This window comes from Schistocerca piceifrons, chromosome 3 (assembly GCF_021461385.2).
Source record: "Schistocerca piceifrons isolate TAMUIC-IGC-003096 chromosome 3, iqSchPice1.1, whole genome shotgun sequence".
Classification (NCBI taxonomy): Eukaryota; Metazoa; Arthropoda; class Insecta; order Orthoptera; family Acrididae; genus Schistocerca; species Schistocerca piceifrons.
The window spans coordinates 489351560-489367391 of NC_060140.1; the positions used below are offsets into that span (position 1 = coordinate 489351560).

The window sequence follows — 15832 nt, forward strand, 5'->3', positions numbered from 1 at the left end:
TCTGCTTGTTCACATAACCAGAGAGATGGATGTGAGCTCCATCACTCATCCACAAATGGTTTACAATGTCCTCATCTTGATTAATCATGTAGAAATTTTTTTAGCAGAACTGGCTTTGGCTGACATAATCTGTTTCCTTAAGGGCCTGAACCATTTGGATCTTGTGGGGGTCAAAGTCCAAATCTTGGTGTAAAATTCTTCTTACCGTTCTGTTTAAAATCCCAATTGTAGCGCAACTCTTACATGTTCGATGTTTTCAGGTGTGTGTACAGTTTTTGGTCTCCCAGTTTCTTCTTTGTCGTTGACGTCTCTTCAAAGTTTTCAACCCATTTTTTATTGCACAGGCAGGTGGAAGCGGCCAATTCTGATGAATGTTGAAGTGGTTATGGAATGCATGAAGAGTTAGCTAGTACGAACTACTGTTTTCATAAAATGCTTTGACAGTGTACACACGATGCTGTGGTGTGCAGCACTCCAATATGACTAAATGATATTTCGCGCCAAACGTAACTGACACTACCCCCTCCAACTCTCTCCAATGCAGCTTGATTTGCATACTTTTTAGAATCGCTTGATATTTTGTCTCACTCTGTACTTTACACATAGCTTTTGAACTCGATGTTTTAAATAAACTACAATGTATGCATTGTGTATGTAAAGACAGCACAGAGGAAAGGTAAATCTGATTTAATAAACTGGTAATGATGATCTATTAGCCTTTTTTATGATGCCAAATTTCAATCTTGTTGATCTGTGTAATTCCATAATATGTACAACTAATCTCTAAACTGAGTCTCTTTCAAACAGTTTACCGAACACAGAGGTTTAGCTCAGTGTTCCACATAATATCACTGTCTCATCCACACAGCTTCATCAGTGCACAGAAATGAATTACACAAAAGATATAATTGTAAGTGTAGGCTTCTGTGGCCGTTGTCACTGCCAATAAATTTTTTGATTCAGTGTATGTGACCCCTCTGTCAATATATAAAATTCCTCAGGATGTTTTGCTTGAGGAAGGCCATTTACAACATTGGAGAATTTTATGTACTGACAATGTGGTCATATACCCTGAAAAATTTTATTGAGAAAAGATATAATTGTTTACAATTAAAACAAGCAAGCAGCCATCACTGCTATACAATTCATATCAAACAATATTGTGGTAACTCGAGCGAACATACAATACACCTGTTGTAAACAACAATATAATTGAATGGAGGATACCGACTTATTATGTGTTGCAATAACTATGTGATTGATGTATATGCCTTATAATCTATCTGGTAAAAAATGGTTGGTTTCAAAATTTTAATTCATAATGAATAAAACAAATTATGCATTTGAGGTTATGAACAATAGTCCTCCTGGAGCTTTGCGGATGCTGCACTGTGCACCCCAATCAACAGTACTCAGATCTGCTGACACAATTATTTCTCTTGAATAACTCACAGGTGGAAGCCATGACAATGGTGAGGTGCCACTTAAGTGCAGTAACACAGAATTACAGCCTGAAAGGTCGATTTGTTGAATGCACAACTGCAAAAGGCATCGTAGTGAAACAGATGTGAGAGCTGTGTTGCCTTGCAGACGGAGTCGCTTGAGGTTTGTTGCTTTTTGTAATGGCCTAAATTTGAAATGAGAAGAAAAAAATTAACTAATAGGCAATTTCAATAGGTTCTTTACTAAAGTCATGTTTATTATAACAGTTACTAAAAATTTATCAATTAGCACAATGATATAGCAGTCTTGTAGTTTTTACCTAAGTAGCTCCCATATATCTGTATCCTTTAAGTTACAGTTGGAGAGGTCTAAGCTTTCCAAATTCTCTGGCTCACAACCTGCACCACCCAGAAAGATAGCTAAATCCCGGGCAATCGCACTACAGCCATCTTCACATCCTGACTGTGTGCTACCCAAATTAAGTTCCTTTATTTTTACTGCAGATATTTGTTTCAGGAAGTCTCGAGCTCCTTCGAGACCAAGACAATTAAAACTTACATCCAGTTCTTCAAGTAACTCAACTGCCAAAAAAGAAAGGAAGAGAAAATGACAAATATGTACCAAACTATACAAGAGGTTAGTTAGAAAAGAACTTTTGCTGAGAACAATGTTCAGAAAACTACACCTTGCACAAGATTTTATAAAATACATTTTACTGCATAAAGCAAGAAGAATATGAAATGCCTATGTGTGATCAACTCATGAGACACCTCTTTGAAAAGATAAGACATTTTGATGTCACTTTTGTAACATTATTCTCTAACAAAGTCTGACTAAACAATTCATATTAGTAAAATAACAAACAAGATATCATCGACACTGGATTTTGGGGGGGGGGTCTTCACTATTGTTTATTAAATTTGACCTTAGTGACAATGGAAGTTAATTATGTTATGACAAAAAATTGTGTCAAATGATTTAAATCACTGACAGGTAGCTAATATAACTGGATAGACAAAAAAGCTGTTCACCTAGCAGTGACGGGAGAAAATACATAAAAGTTAGTGAAATGTGAAAGCTTTCAGAGCCAGTGGCTCCTTCTTCTGATGGAAGGGTTGAAGAGAAAGGAAGAAAGATGAAGGAAAAGGACTGGTGAGGTTTAGGAAATGGGGAGGATTACGGAAAAGTTGCCCAGGATGAGAAGGAAAAACTGAATCATATTGTATCATCTAATTATATTATATTTTCAAAAATTAATTATTTTTATTGGCAGGTAGCTAAGTTAGTCTTAAATGCAAACAGACAGCTTATTTTATTAAATACAGTTACATATAGAGGGTGTGTCTCCTAAGAGCCATTAGCCACATTTCTCTGGCACTTCAGCAGATATTTGCATTTTCTTTTTTGCAATCTATAGCTGGAGTCAGGACAAACAAATACTGATCATCAAGTCTTTCATGTGATGCCCAATGCTCATAGAAAAATAATGGTTCATTTCCTGTTACGAGCAAAATGATTTTTAAAGTGAAATTTGATGTGCCCATTTGATAGAGCAGTCCCTAATTAGCTTGGAAGACTACCCAGTTCTCCAGCAGTGACAGCACCAACCAGGCCCACGCTGATTGCTACTGCCACTCAGTAGCACTGCTTAGTAGTAACTGCTGTTGGAATACTGGTTATTCACCATGTTTTACTGTCACAATTTGTTTGGGCGGCATCCAGCTACAGACTGCAAAAAATAAATTGCAAATATCTGCCAAAACACCAGAGAAAATCTCCCTGACAACTCTTAGGAGAAACACCCTGTATCTATATATAGACTTGTAGCAAAAATAGTATAGACTAACAATATACTTTCTGCCTACATTAAACTACTTTTCATTTTTTACATACTCATTAGAAAATGGGAAGTCTGTACCCCTGTACAAAAATTAACAACAGTAAAGAGTTGGCAAAGTAACTGTTTATAATACTTCACACAAATGATACATGGAACAATTATATGGAACTGATGACAGAAATTTTTTGTGATGGTACTAAAAACCCAAATATGAAAAGCAAATCTTGATTTGTATTGACACAAAATTACAAATCACAGGACTGAAATTATTGCACATGTTAACAGAAAGTGAGTTGAGTATACTGTAAAAAAAAAAAAAAAAAAAAAAAAAAAAAAAAAAAGGTGTGTCCATAATTTGATAAAAAATTTAAATTATGCAATCAGAAGTTTAATTTATCAAACAAGGATATACATACGGCATTGATGCATATTTTCAGGTCCGCTAGTAAGTGAGCAAGCATGAAGATTCAGGGAAGTTAAGCTAGATAATGATGTGAATATCACTTGAAGGTGCTTCACAGCCTCCTGTCCCAAGGGATTGCAGCTCAGATTCAATCGATGGAGGCCCTATAGTGTTAAAAATTTCATTAATCATTTATACATAGGCAAACAGCAAATGAAAATCAATTGGAAAGATAAGCATTGTTTGGTTATTTAGGAATGACACAACTTTTTTGTAGATTTAAAAGAAAAACAACACACAACAACACACACACACACACACACACACACACACATACACATACTATTTCATTGGAAGTCAACAGAATAACGCTTAACAACGATAATAAAATTTTCATTGAGGCCAAAATGCAAAACAATTAGTGCCTGGTAAGCCAAAGATATTTAAATGTCAGTGAAGTTATTATATAAAACTTTTCACAATGCAAAAATTTAACATTCTCCCTTGTTTAATAACTTACAGACTCTCGTATTTTTCCATAACTTCCTTAGTCGGACCGCAAATAATGGGTTTCTTGATAAATTTACAAGTTAATTTTCTGTATCTACACTTGAAATGTTAACTTCACCAGCTGTAACTAATTCTCAAACACGGAATATGTTTTGTCCATCGGTGAAATTCAAGATTCTGTGCGAGTCAAACAGCAGCTTCATTGTCCACTCTTAGACAAGGTTTCTAATCCTTTATCTGGCGAAGTTCAGTTAAAAGTCTCTTCATCTACACCATTTCTCACGCTGCTTCACTAACCACTGCAACTTCAGCTTCTGTAGTAGAGGTTGCAAGGGAAGTTCGTAGCTGACTCATCCAACTGACAGGTGCACCAAAGTACAGGCAGAGAACACCTGAGGTAGATCTTCCAGTCCCGAAATCACTTCCGTGATCAGCATCATTAGAACAGTCAAGAATGTCTTTGTCTTCACCGTTTTTTTAAATAAGTCCATAGTCATATGTGCCTCTCAAATACTGAAAAATTCTTTTTACCCTTATTACATTACATTCTGTTGGATTTTCAAGACATCTAGATACTCCTCCAACAGCATATGCTATTGTCTCGTCTTGTCCCACAAATCAGATACATCAGGAATCCCAACCAGAGTTGCCACAAGTTTCCTCAAGTGAAATTCCCTTATATTTCCCCGATTTACGGACAAGTTTTAGGATTTTTCCCGACAAATTTTGAGATTTCAAGGGTAAGTGAAGACGTACGTTGACAACCTGTCTTTGCATCTATGGTACAAGAAAAAATAGTGCAAACGAGGAAATATCTAAAAAAAAATTGCGAGCAGATGGCGTTCCCTGATGTGAGCAAAAATCTTAAGTACTAACATCAACATCTTTTGTAATGAACTGTTTTTAGATGGAGGAAGTAAGCCAAATGGTGTATGTGTGATGTTATTTTATTTCAACAAAACGAAACACATCTGGTGACAAAAACATGCATTTCCTTGGAGTCAGAAGACAGATTTCAAATACCTTCACTGATTTCAGAAATAACCTCAGAAAAAAGTAGGCCTGTTGAAAGAAGTGTATAAGGTAGAGGATAATTGTGTAAACCAACACTGTAGGTGACCGACAATGGAATGTTGGTTCTACTGTGTTCGTTATTGTCAGTTATTACCCACTGTGTTATATCTATTATTTCAGGTATTCCGTGATTTTTCTTTCGAGAAATATAAGAATATATAGTGTACAAACTGCCAGCGACTGACACAATTTTCTTCTTCTTAACGTCTATACTTTCTAACATATAAACTGCTTTTGAAGTACCAGACTGTACTAGAACAAATAGAAAGTCTATAAAATGCCACATGATACAACGTACTTGTGGTGAGACATTTGCAATTCCTGAAAACCATCACCCATGGCCTCTGGCCTGCTGAGGACCACCACAGTCCTGGGTCCATGGATAAACCATGAAACAGACCCGGCCTGAGGGCAGGTCGGTGAGACTACATTCAATGCACATTAGTGGGAAGCGAATGGCTTCTGATCGGCAGGCCCGATCCATTACAGATACCTGCAGAAACATCCTGTGGTTTTAGCACGGAAATCCACTCATGTGGCCAACAATTCACAAGCCACAGACAGCATGTTGATGAAATGAGACCGCGGTGATCAATACATGCAACAGATAATTTGCTCAAGTACTCTGAGAATCAATAATAATGAGGACAGGTCACAACTCATCATAAAGATGATTGCTGAGCCACAGACAGGCCCATAGAAAAGACAATCATCCTCTCTCAACTAAATTTTCAGCCATAGCTTTCGTCAGAAAACAAGAGCACATGCACATTCACACAATCACTCAGACAAAACTCATGCACACATGATCATTGTCTCAGGCTGCTGCATCAACAATCTCTGAGAATCAGGTCCAAACAAACCACTCCTCATACTTCCCATTGGCGGCTGCAAGGCTAGTGACAAGCAGTAGTAATGAGGGAGTATAGAAGCAGCCCATGTACTCAGCTGCACCCAGTTAGTGATGATGCATGACACCTCGGTAAACAAACCATTTCATCTACTGAGACAAAAACAAGATTTTTCCAGTGGTTTTCTTCCCCCCTAATTTCCCTGATGTGTTTGAAATTATCTGATATTCCCTGATTCCCAGAACCTGTGCCAACCCTGCCAACTGATCATCTCTAAGGATATTCAGCGTTCAAAGGTTTGTCTTCTGTGCCACCGTCCTTTGTAATTGGAGCGGTTATAGCTCTACAATCTCTCATGCCACAGTGCTTCAAAACCTTCTTGGTGCAGTGAGTCTGACTGACTTGAATTGACCCATCTTCTTTTCTATCAATTTCAAAGCCAAAGAAATATGATGCTGGCTTTGATTTTATTTTGAATTCTCTTTCAAGATTTCCAATATATTTTTTAAGTTCACTGTCATTGTTTGCCACAATCAATCCATCATCAACATCAAGTACGAAGAAAACCTTGTAAGAGTCTTTCTGTCTCATAAAGAGACAAGGAGCAGCTTCACTTCTTTTAAATCCTAATTCCATCACATAATTAGTGAATCCCTCATTACAGCAGTGGGTGCATTTTTCAGGCCATATAAGCTTTTCATTAATCGACATACCTGCCGAGAACCATCATTACAACCTTCAGGGTGTCATAAATGTAATTTCCTTCAGGTGGCCATAAAGAAAGGTGGTAGTCACATCTATATGTGCAGTGTTCACCTTATCTTTAGCTGCAACACTGAGTAATGTTCGAGTAGTCAACATCTTTGCCACAGGGCTGAAAGTCTGTTCATAATCAATCCCTTTCTTTTGAGGAAATCCTTTGATAAGCAATCGTGCTTTGAATCTGTCAACCAGCATATAAGCATTAGTCTTTAGTTGACATATCCACTTACATGGAATTGTCCTCTTTCCAGGAGGCAAATCTTCCACAGTCCACATCCATTTTCTTGATGTCCTGCCAATTCTTGATCCATTGCTGCTTTCCAGTCATCTCAGTCATCTCTTTGACTCAGATTCTGGTTCCTTATAGATCATTAACTGCATTACATAGTGTTGGACTCCTTTCGGACATTTTAGCATTAAACGTTCATGCAATTGTGGCCTAATTTTTCCACCATCAGATTGTTCTAATCTCTCTTCAGTTTCATCCTGTAAATCATCATAATTATCAAACTCAATTTGTTCTAAATTCGCTTCTGTTTCGCCCTGTAAATTATCATAATTATCAAACTCATTTCCTCTTGGAAACTTAATTTCACTTTGCTCCTAATTTTGTCTGATGACTCTGAGATTTCCAATGAGACATCAAGATCCATAGGAACTACTGGATTTTCCTTTTGCATTATTTTCTCTTCAAAAATAACATGCTGTGATCTCATTAACTGACAATTTTCTTACACCAGAGCCAATAACCATCGCCATGGTCATAGCCAATCAGAATCCCTTTTATTGCTTTTTGATCCATTTTCTCCCATGATTGTTTTGGAACATCATAACATTTAAACCCTATTATATGTAGGTGCTTCATGCCAGGCTTCTTTCGATACCACATTTCATATGGAGACATCCTTACAATACTGGACGGTCCCGTTTGATTCAGGATGCATGCTGCAGAATTTTTATCATTTCAGCTCAAAATTACTGAGGAATGTTTCCATGAGCATGCATCATAGCCCTGGCTGTTTCAACAAGAGTACGATTTTCTCTTTCACTGCATCCATTTTGCTGCGGTGTGTATGGAAGATTAAAATGTTGTAAAATCTCCCTTGTCTGCTTATTGTTGAACTCTCCTCCATTATCACTTAAAGAGGTTTTTAACTGTATACACAGCAGTCTTTCTTTCAGTTATGAACAGTCTTAATTTATTATGAACTGATTTTTCCCTGTCGAAATAAAATTTCTTGATCACATGATTTGGCTTCTTACAGTAATGACAGACAACTTTCTCTTCCCACTATAGTTGCATAGGAGACAGTTTCAATGACTTACTTATAAGAGCCTCTTGAGGTGTAGAATCTCTTCCTTTATTCGACAATGCTTTCTCATATGCACAAAGTTGAGCTGCCAAGTTATCAACGGTCTATCACTTTTTGACATAAGCATCCAACTGGATTTAAATGAAAAATACTCATCGGGTAGTGTGCCTACAATTTTACAGATTAAAAATAAATTGGGTAATTCCAGATTTCTACATCTTTGGCCTTTTCTTGCTTCAAACCATTCCACACATTTTTCAGTTTCATATATGAGTTGCTACATCATCCCTAGAATGTTTCACATATCCAAAAAATCTTAAACAAAGGTAATAAACTTTATCTTCCAAAACACTATCAAATAATTTACACAATTCTGCTCATACTTCTCGATATGTATCAGACACTTTATTTTCTGCAATGTTTCCTCAATCATATTCATAGTCTATACAATTAAAGCATTGCTGTTAGCCTTAAGATAATTATTTGGTTTGTTTTTATATGTCTCTCTTTCTTGAGCAGTGGCATCTTCTACCAGTTCTACAGGTTTAACTAACCCACCTTCAATAATATCAAGTGCTCCAGGAATACCATGTGGACAGATATTTGCTTTGTATTTCAATTTGATTGCCCTTCCAGTAAATCAATGTATATTACTGTTGCCGAATCCATAGTCGAACTTCACTCCAAAAGTAACACTGATGTACAAAGTTGCAATATGCGAATTTCAAAATTTACACTTCATTTACATTTTCCTGCAGTAGTGCACCTGGGCCCATAACCTGTTTGGTTATTTAGGAATGATACAAGTTTTTCACAGAAAAAAAAAATTTTAAGTGAAGTTATTGAATTAAACTGTTCACAATACAAAACTTTACCAGGCATATGTTATAAAGATTTTACAAGCTCTTAGTAGATCTTTCTCAATTTCAGAAGAAAGAGAACAAATTACAAAACGTGCACACAATTAAAGACTTTTATAGTGAACTATACTCTCTATGCTGAAGGAAAAAAATTCTATGAATTTCAGGATGTATTTCCATTGTGTGTTATGAAAATACACTCCTGGAAATGGAAAAAAGAACACATTGACACCGGTGTGTCAGACCCACCATACTTGCTCCGGACACTGCGAGAGGGCTGTACAAGCAATGATCACACGCACGGCACAGCGGACACACCAGGAACCGCGGTGTTGGCCGTCGAATGGCGCTAGCTGCGCAGCATTTGTGCACCGCCGCCGTCAGTGTCAGCCAGTTTGCCGTGGCATACGGAGCTCCATCGCAGTCTTTAACACTGGTAGCATGCCGCGACAGCATGGACGTGAACCGTATGTGCAGTTGACGGACTTTGAGCGAGGGCGTGTAGTGGGCATGCGGGAGGCCAGGTGGACGTACCGCCGAATTGCTCAACACGTGGGGCGTGAGGTCCCCACAGTACATCGATGTTGTCGCCAGTGGTCGGCAGAAGGCGCACGTGCCCGTCGACCTGGGACCGGACCGCAGCGACGCACGGATGCACGCCAAGACCGTCGGATCCTACGCAGTGCCGTAGGGGACCGCACCGCCACTTCCCAGCAAATTAGGGACACTGTTGCTCCTGGGGTATCGGCGAGGACCATTCGCAACCGTCTCCATGAAGCTGGGCTACGGTCCCGCACACCGTTAGGCCGTCTTCCGCTCACGCCCCAACATCGTGCAGCCCGCCCCCAGTGGTGTCGCGACAGGCGTGAATGGAGGGACGAATGGAGACGTGTCGTCTTCAGCGATGAGAGTCGCTTCTGCCTTGGTGCCAATGATGGTTGTATGCGTGTTTGGCGCCGTGCAGGTGAGCGCCACAATCAGGACTGCATACGACCGAGGCACACAGGGCCAACACCCGGCATCATGGTGTGGGGAGCGATCTCCTACACTGGCCGTACACCACTGATGATCGTCGAGGGGACACTGAATAGTGCACGGTACATCCAAACCGTCATCGAACCCATCGTTCTACCATTCCTAGACCGGCAAGGGAACTTGCTGTTCCAACAGGACAATGCACGTCCGCATGTATCCCGTGCCACCCAACGTGCTCTAGAAGGTGTAAGTCAACTACCCTGGCCAGCAAGATCTCCGGATCTGTCCCCCATTGAGCATGTTTGGGACTGGATGAAGCGTCGTCTCACGCGGTCTGCACGTCCAGCACGAACGCTGGTCCAACTGAGGCGCCAGGTGGAAATGGCATGGCAAGCCGTTCCACAGGACTACATCCAGCATCTCTACGATCGTCTCCATGGGAGAATAGCAGCCTGCATTGCTGCGAAAGGTGGATATACACTGTACTAGTGCCGACATTGTGCATGCTCTGTTGCCTGTGTCTATGTGCCTGTGGTTCTGTCAGTGTGATCATGTGATGTATCTGACCCCAGGAATGTGTCAATAAAGTTTCCCCTTCCTGGGACAATGAATTCACGGTGTTCTTATTTCAATTTCCAGGAGTGTATTTTGAATAGTGCAAAAGTATTTCAGTGGTTTATTCAACTTTGATGCTATCTATAATACTTGGCTTGCTTTTTTAATTTCATGTTTGTTCATCTTAATGGATTTATTGCATAACTTTCATGATTTCTATTTTTTAATGTTGACTGGTGTAACTGAAGCTGAACACAATGTGTTTCGAAAGCTACATTTCTTTTGGGTTCATTAAAGGGTAGCCCAGGATCAACATACAATTAGATGAACGTGAGAAATTTCCCAGACCTGTATTTGAATCGGATGGTAGAATCAACATTTAGCACCCCTGACCTGCACCAAGTTAATCCTCATCTCACCTGTTTGTCATAATTATGCATCGTGCCAACTGGACTGTAGAATTCGTAGCTATGTGACTGGATGTGACAGTGTATTGCACCCACATACTTAGACAAGGTCCTAGTCACAAAGAGCACATCATTTAGGCCTTGAAATATCATACTTCTTTCCCTCTCTTTAAATTTTTTTAACTGATATGAGTGGGATTAAGTATAGGTGTACACACCTATAATATAGTATGGCTGTGTTTCTCCAAGTGCACTACAACAGCTCTGTCATTTAAATCTGCATGCAGAATCTGCAAGTCATCACAAGTCGTCTTTTTCCACAGACTAATGGTAAACCACTGTTGTGATTTCTTCACGCATCAAGAGGAATGGCAACCCTATGGGAAAAGGGGGCTAACAACTGGCACATCTATTGCTGCTCTGTCTGTGTGTTGAGAATTGGTGACAGATTCCATGCAGTGGGGTGTTAGGCTGGATCCTTTCTACAGCTCAGTAAGGGTTGAACGAAGCGACTGATTGAAGGCAATATTTCAGCAGTTACGTAAAGGTTCATATCCATCTTGACTACAGATCAGCACCGAAACTGCAGCCACGCAAAGGAATTGGCATAATTTTCTGTGAACCGAGTGACAATGAAGAAAACCCAAGACAGATAGTGCCTGCTAAAGCTGCAGTATTTCTCATCACAATTGGCAAAGTTAAATCAGCAGTTCAGTGATGTCACGAACAATGATTGTTTTAAATCTGAGAGAATTATGTAATTAATAACAAATCTGTATCCAGATTCCAGGAGGGGGCAAGTGACCACTCTTGCTCCCACCTCCCGCCCAATCTCCCCCAACCCTTGCTGGCACCTATCATTCCATGTATGGAATAAGCAGGGTAATTTTTACACATTAAACTGTCCGAAGTTTAGAAAATTTTTCAGGATTATCATATGTACCCATATCTGCATGACAACAATACAATCTAATGAAATATACTTACTGCTGAAATGTACCATTTGGCTCAGTTAGCAGCAATCTGGCAGGACAATTTTAAGTTCTTTCTTACGTTAGTTTGTGAGGATCCTGTATCCTCCCATATTAATACATTAGTTATTCTTTGTGACATTTGTCAAAGATTATCAATTAGCTTCATCACAGATTATGTATTATATTGCTGCAGCTGCCACTGCTTTGGCAAAGTTCAGCATTTTAGAGTAATCTGTGCCCACTGCCAAGGCCTTCAGATATAGCGATTACTGTTGCTCCACATGCAGGTGTTTTGCATTGCACAGTCACTACAGTTCGGAATTGGTTCGAGTTAGTCATTGGTCAGTCCCACTTGTTAATGTGTTTACAGGCTAATTATCTGCACTGCTTTATATGCCCGTAAGGTTTAAGTGTGAACCGCAGCACCATAAACTTAGCTAAAACTGGGTGTAGGTAAATTGATTGAAATGAGCAATGATTCTGTGAAAAACTGTAAAGTTTGTGATTCACTAATGATCTCAATCAAATGTGCCGTTGTCAGAGTCCATAAATTACCAAAGAAAGAAAATATCTCATTAGCTCCTTTGAGTTGAGAGCGATACAGTGGCATTATTTAATGTAAGCCAAACTACAAGATGTCAACATATATATGGAGACCAGTTCAAGGAGGTCATATACTGCAAACTTTGGATCCAGAGTCCAATTACCAACAGAAATGCACAGTGAGTAAGCTGAGATTTTCAGCAACACCTAGCTTTTCATGCAGTGTTGAAATAGAGAAAAGATACACACAGTGGACTATTCTGTGTGCAGTATAACAATGGCAAGTGAAACAGAGAATGGTGATGTAAGTAATGGAGATGACTGTTGATCAGGATGGTTTTGATATGGAACCTATTCATGTATCAGGATTAATTAACAAAATTCAAACTGTACAAGCAATTGAAAATGAAAGTTGAAATCTGACTATGAACACTGAATCATAAGAGGCACTGGTCAGCAACAATCAAGTTGAAAACATAGGGAGGGTGGGCATGTTAATGCAGTTGTTACAAAAAGTGGTCGCAGGTTTCAGACCAGATATTCAGAAGTTAACCGATGGTAATCACAATTTGAATAAAAGTCTAGATGATCATGAGCAAAATTTGAACAAAGAACTAGATAATCATGAAAGAAAAATGAAGGCAGATAACCAATGACTGAGTCAAGAATTGAAGGTAGATAACCAATGACTGAAAATAGTTTTGAACAAAATATTGACACACCTGCCAACTTTCAAAAACAAAAAAATCAGAAATATGAATGACCTAAAACAGTGGCTCATTTTTAAATAACCTTAAAACAATTGATGTGTGCCTTTCTGAATCATATCACAAAGCTACACAACAGCTATAAAAATGTAAATGAAAACACTAGAACTACCCAAAATGTTGATTCGTAAAACAAGGGAAAGTCAACCACTTACCTACAGCGGACTGGTGCGTAATCCACAGAAATATGCAATAGAAAACAGTTAACTTGCAATTTATTTCTGTTACATCACTTCGATCATAAGCTTTAATGCTCTTGTTTCTAACTTTTTAAAATTATGTAAATTTTCTATTACTTGTTTCTGTGCATCCCACAACTTCCTAGCTCTACAGCACTTGAAGGGCCTTGGCCTGCTCTATGACATCACTCCATTTATCCTTGTCCAGCATCTTGCTTCTCCATCCTCTGACACCAATAATTTTTAAATCCTACAGTATGTCATCCAAGTAACAAAGTCTTGGTCTTCCCCTGCTTCTTTGTCCCACTGGGTTTTGCAACAGTGCTGTTTTTGTTGGGTTCTCATGTGCCACACGAAAAACATGGTCAACTCATTTCAGGCAGTTTATTTTAATTACCTTTATTATTTCAAGACCTTTGTATAATCCTCCGTCTTCATTAGTTGCCCCATATATTTTGTGTAACACCTTTTGTTTAAAATATTCTATGAGCTCTTCACACCCATTATATCAGTGTCCCAGTTTCTGAGACATATGTTCATACTGGAAGTATTAAAGTTTTATTCAGTTGACGATTTGTTCTTCTGGACTGATTCTTGGACTAAGTTGTGAAGACAGACCATAATAGCATTTCTTCGATAGGTGGATGTGCTGCTTTATTTCCTTACTAATATCGTTCTGTGATGTTACCAGTGTTCCTAGACAGACAAATTCACTAACAGATTCTAATTGCACTTGGTAAATTTCTAAAACTGTAGTCTGGTCGTATTATTCGCATGCATCTGGTTTTACTGATGTTCACTTCCAGTGCCATTTCTATTGCTGTTATCACTAGTGCCCTATATGTTTCTTTAGCAGCTAGTTCTGTTATTGCAATAATATCCACATCATCTGCATAGGGCAGAAGCTGCAGCATTCTATTGTATATTGTGCTTGTTGTGTTGATTTGAGCTGTCCTTATTACCTCCTCTAGTGCAATGCTGAAAATCACATATGAAAGTGCATCCCCTTGCCTCAGTCCACAGTTAGTTTCAAAATTTAGTACTAAATTTCCTTGGGTCCATACTCTTCAATCTATTTTCCCCAAAATCAAACATATGAGGTGTATTAACTGTTTATGGTATGCCCAGTTCATTCATGTCTTCAAGAGGCTTACTTCTTTTTAAAGTGTCATTTGCAGCTTTAAAATCAACAAATATATTATGTGTTTCTATATTGCATTTGGTCAATAGTTGACTTGCCAGATCTAAAGCCTGCCTGATATCTCCCAACCACTTTTTCTGCAAAAGAATTTACACAGTCACAAAGCATGGAGGAGAATACTTTATATGCGGTATTTAATAATGTTATTCCCCTATAGTTTTACATTCCAGGATGTCCCCTTTCTTATGCACAGCACGTATCACACCAATATTCCAATCATTTTGGATGACTTTTTGCTTCCACTTATCTGAGATGCATCCAACTAAATTTTCTCCACCACATTTAATAAGCTCAACTGGCAGGCTGTCATTGCCAGGTTACTTATTGTTGGCTAGTTTCTTTACTGCTAGCCGAACCTCTTGTGTTGAGGGCATCCCATTTTCCTCTTCTTCCACTTCTTGATTTTCAGTTAGCTCACATGTGTCAGTATTCACGGAGTCTGATAATTCCTTAAAAGTACTCTGTCCAACAACGTAACACTCCTCCTTGCGATGCTACTAGTTCACAATTTTTCCCTCTATACTGTGTTGCTTTGCTTGAAATTCTTTTCTAAGGTTATTGACCTTTCTGTAGAATTTACTGCTTTCATTAGTGGGTATTCAATGTCCTGCAACTGTCTTTCGTTAAAGCTTCTCTTCTTTGCTTTCAATATCTGCTTTTTTGCACACCTTTTTTTCTATACAGTCAACCACAAGCATTCTCATTCTTCTGGCCTGCATCTTTTTATATGCTTCATTATTTGTTCTTGTTGTCTCCTCATACTCTTCATGATACCATTCATTCCTTCTGGTCTATTGTTCCTCTGGTACTGTGTGCTGTGGAATTTGAATCTCTGCCAGACGTCATGGACGTCAAAGACCCCTAGAGGTCTCTGCACCACCGCGCTGTAAGCTATGGCGGCGCACGTTACCTGGCCCGCAATTAGTGTGAGGGCGCCACAGTGGAACACGTGGTTCCAGCGGCCAATAGCGGCACCCTCGATAGCGTACTTAAGCGCCTCCCTCTCGCTTAGTCAGCCCTTCTAATCTCGAGTACGTCTGTGGACACATCGTCTCACGTTAGACAGCTTACTTACTTTCTTGTTGTGTGTACAAGTGGATGTGTTTTTTAGGTTTCCTTGTGGCTCCGTTCTTCGATCTTGTTGTTGTTTGTTCTGTCCTTCGTTGGTCGTGTCC

At 39.1% G+C, this 15832-nt stretch overlaps 1 protein-coding gene across 3 annotated transcripts in view; it reads right to left on the reverse strand.

The window, feature by feature from the left end:
• Positions 1–905: 905 nt before the first annotated feature.
• Positions 906–15832, reverse strand: part of LOC124789768 (tonsoku-like protein) — a 269414-nt gene continuing 254487 nt past the window's right edge. For all 3 annotated transcript variants that reach the window (XM_047257225.1, XM_047257226.1, XM_047257224.1), the window contains 3 exons: positions 3700–3850; positions 1763–2024; positions 906–1627 (listed from right to left, as the gene is read on the reverse strand). In XM_047257225.1, coding sequence (XP_047113181.1) covers positions 1336–1627; positions 1763–2024; positions 3700–3850 — 705 coding nt within the window. In that variant the 3' untranslated portion in view covers positions 906–1335. The remainder of the gene's footprint in view (positions 1628–1762; positions 2025–3699; positions 3851–15832) is intronic.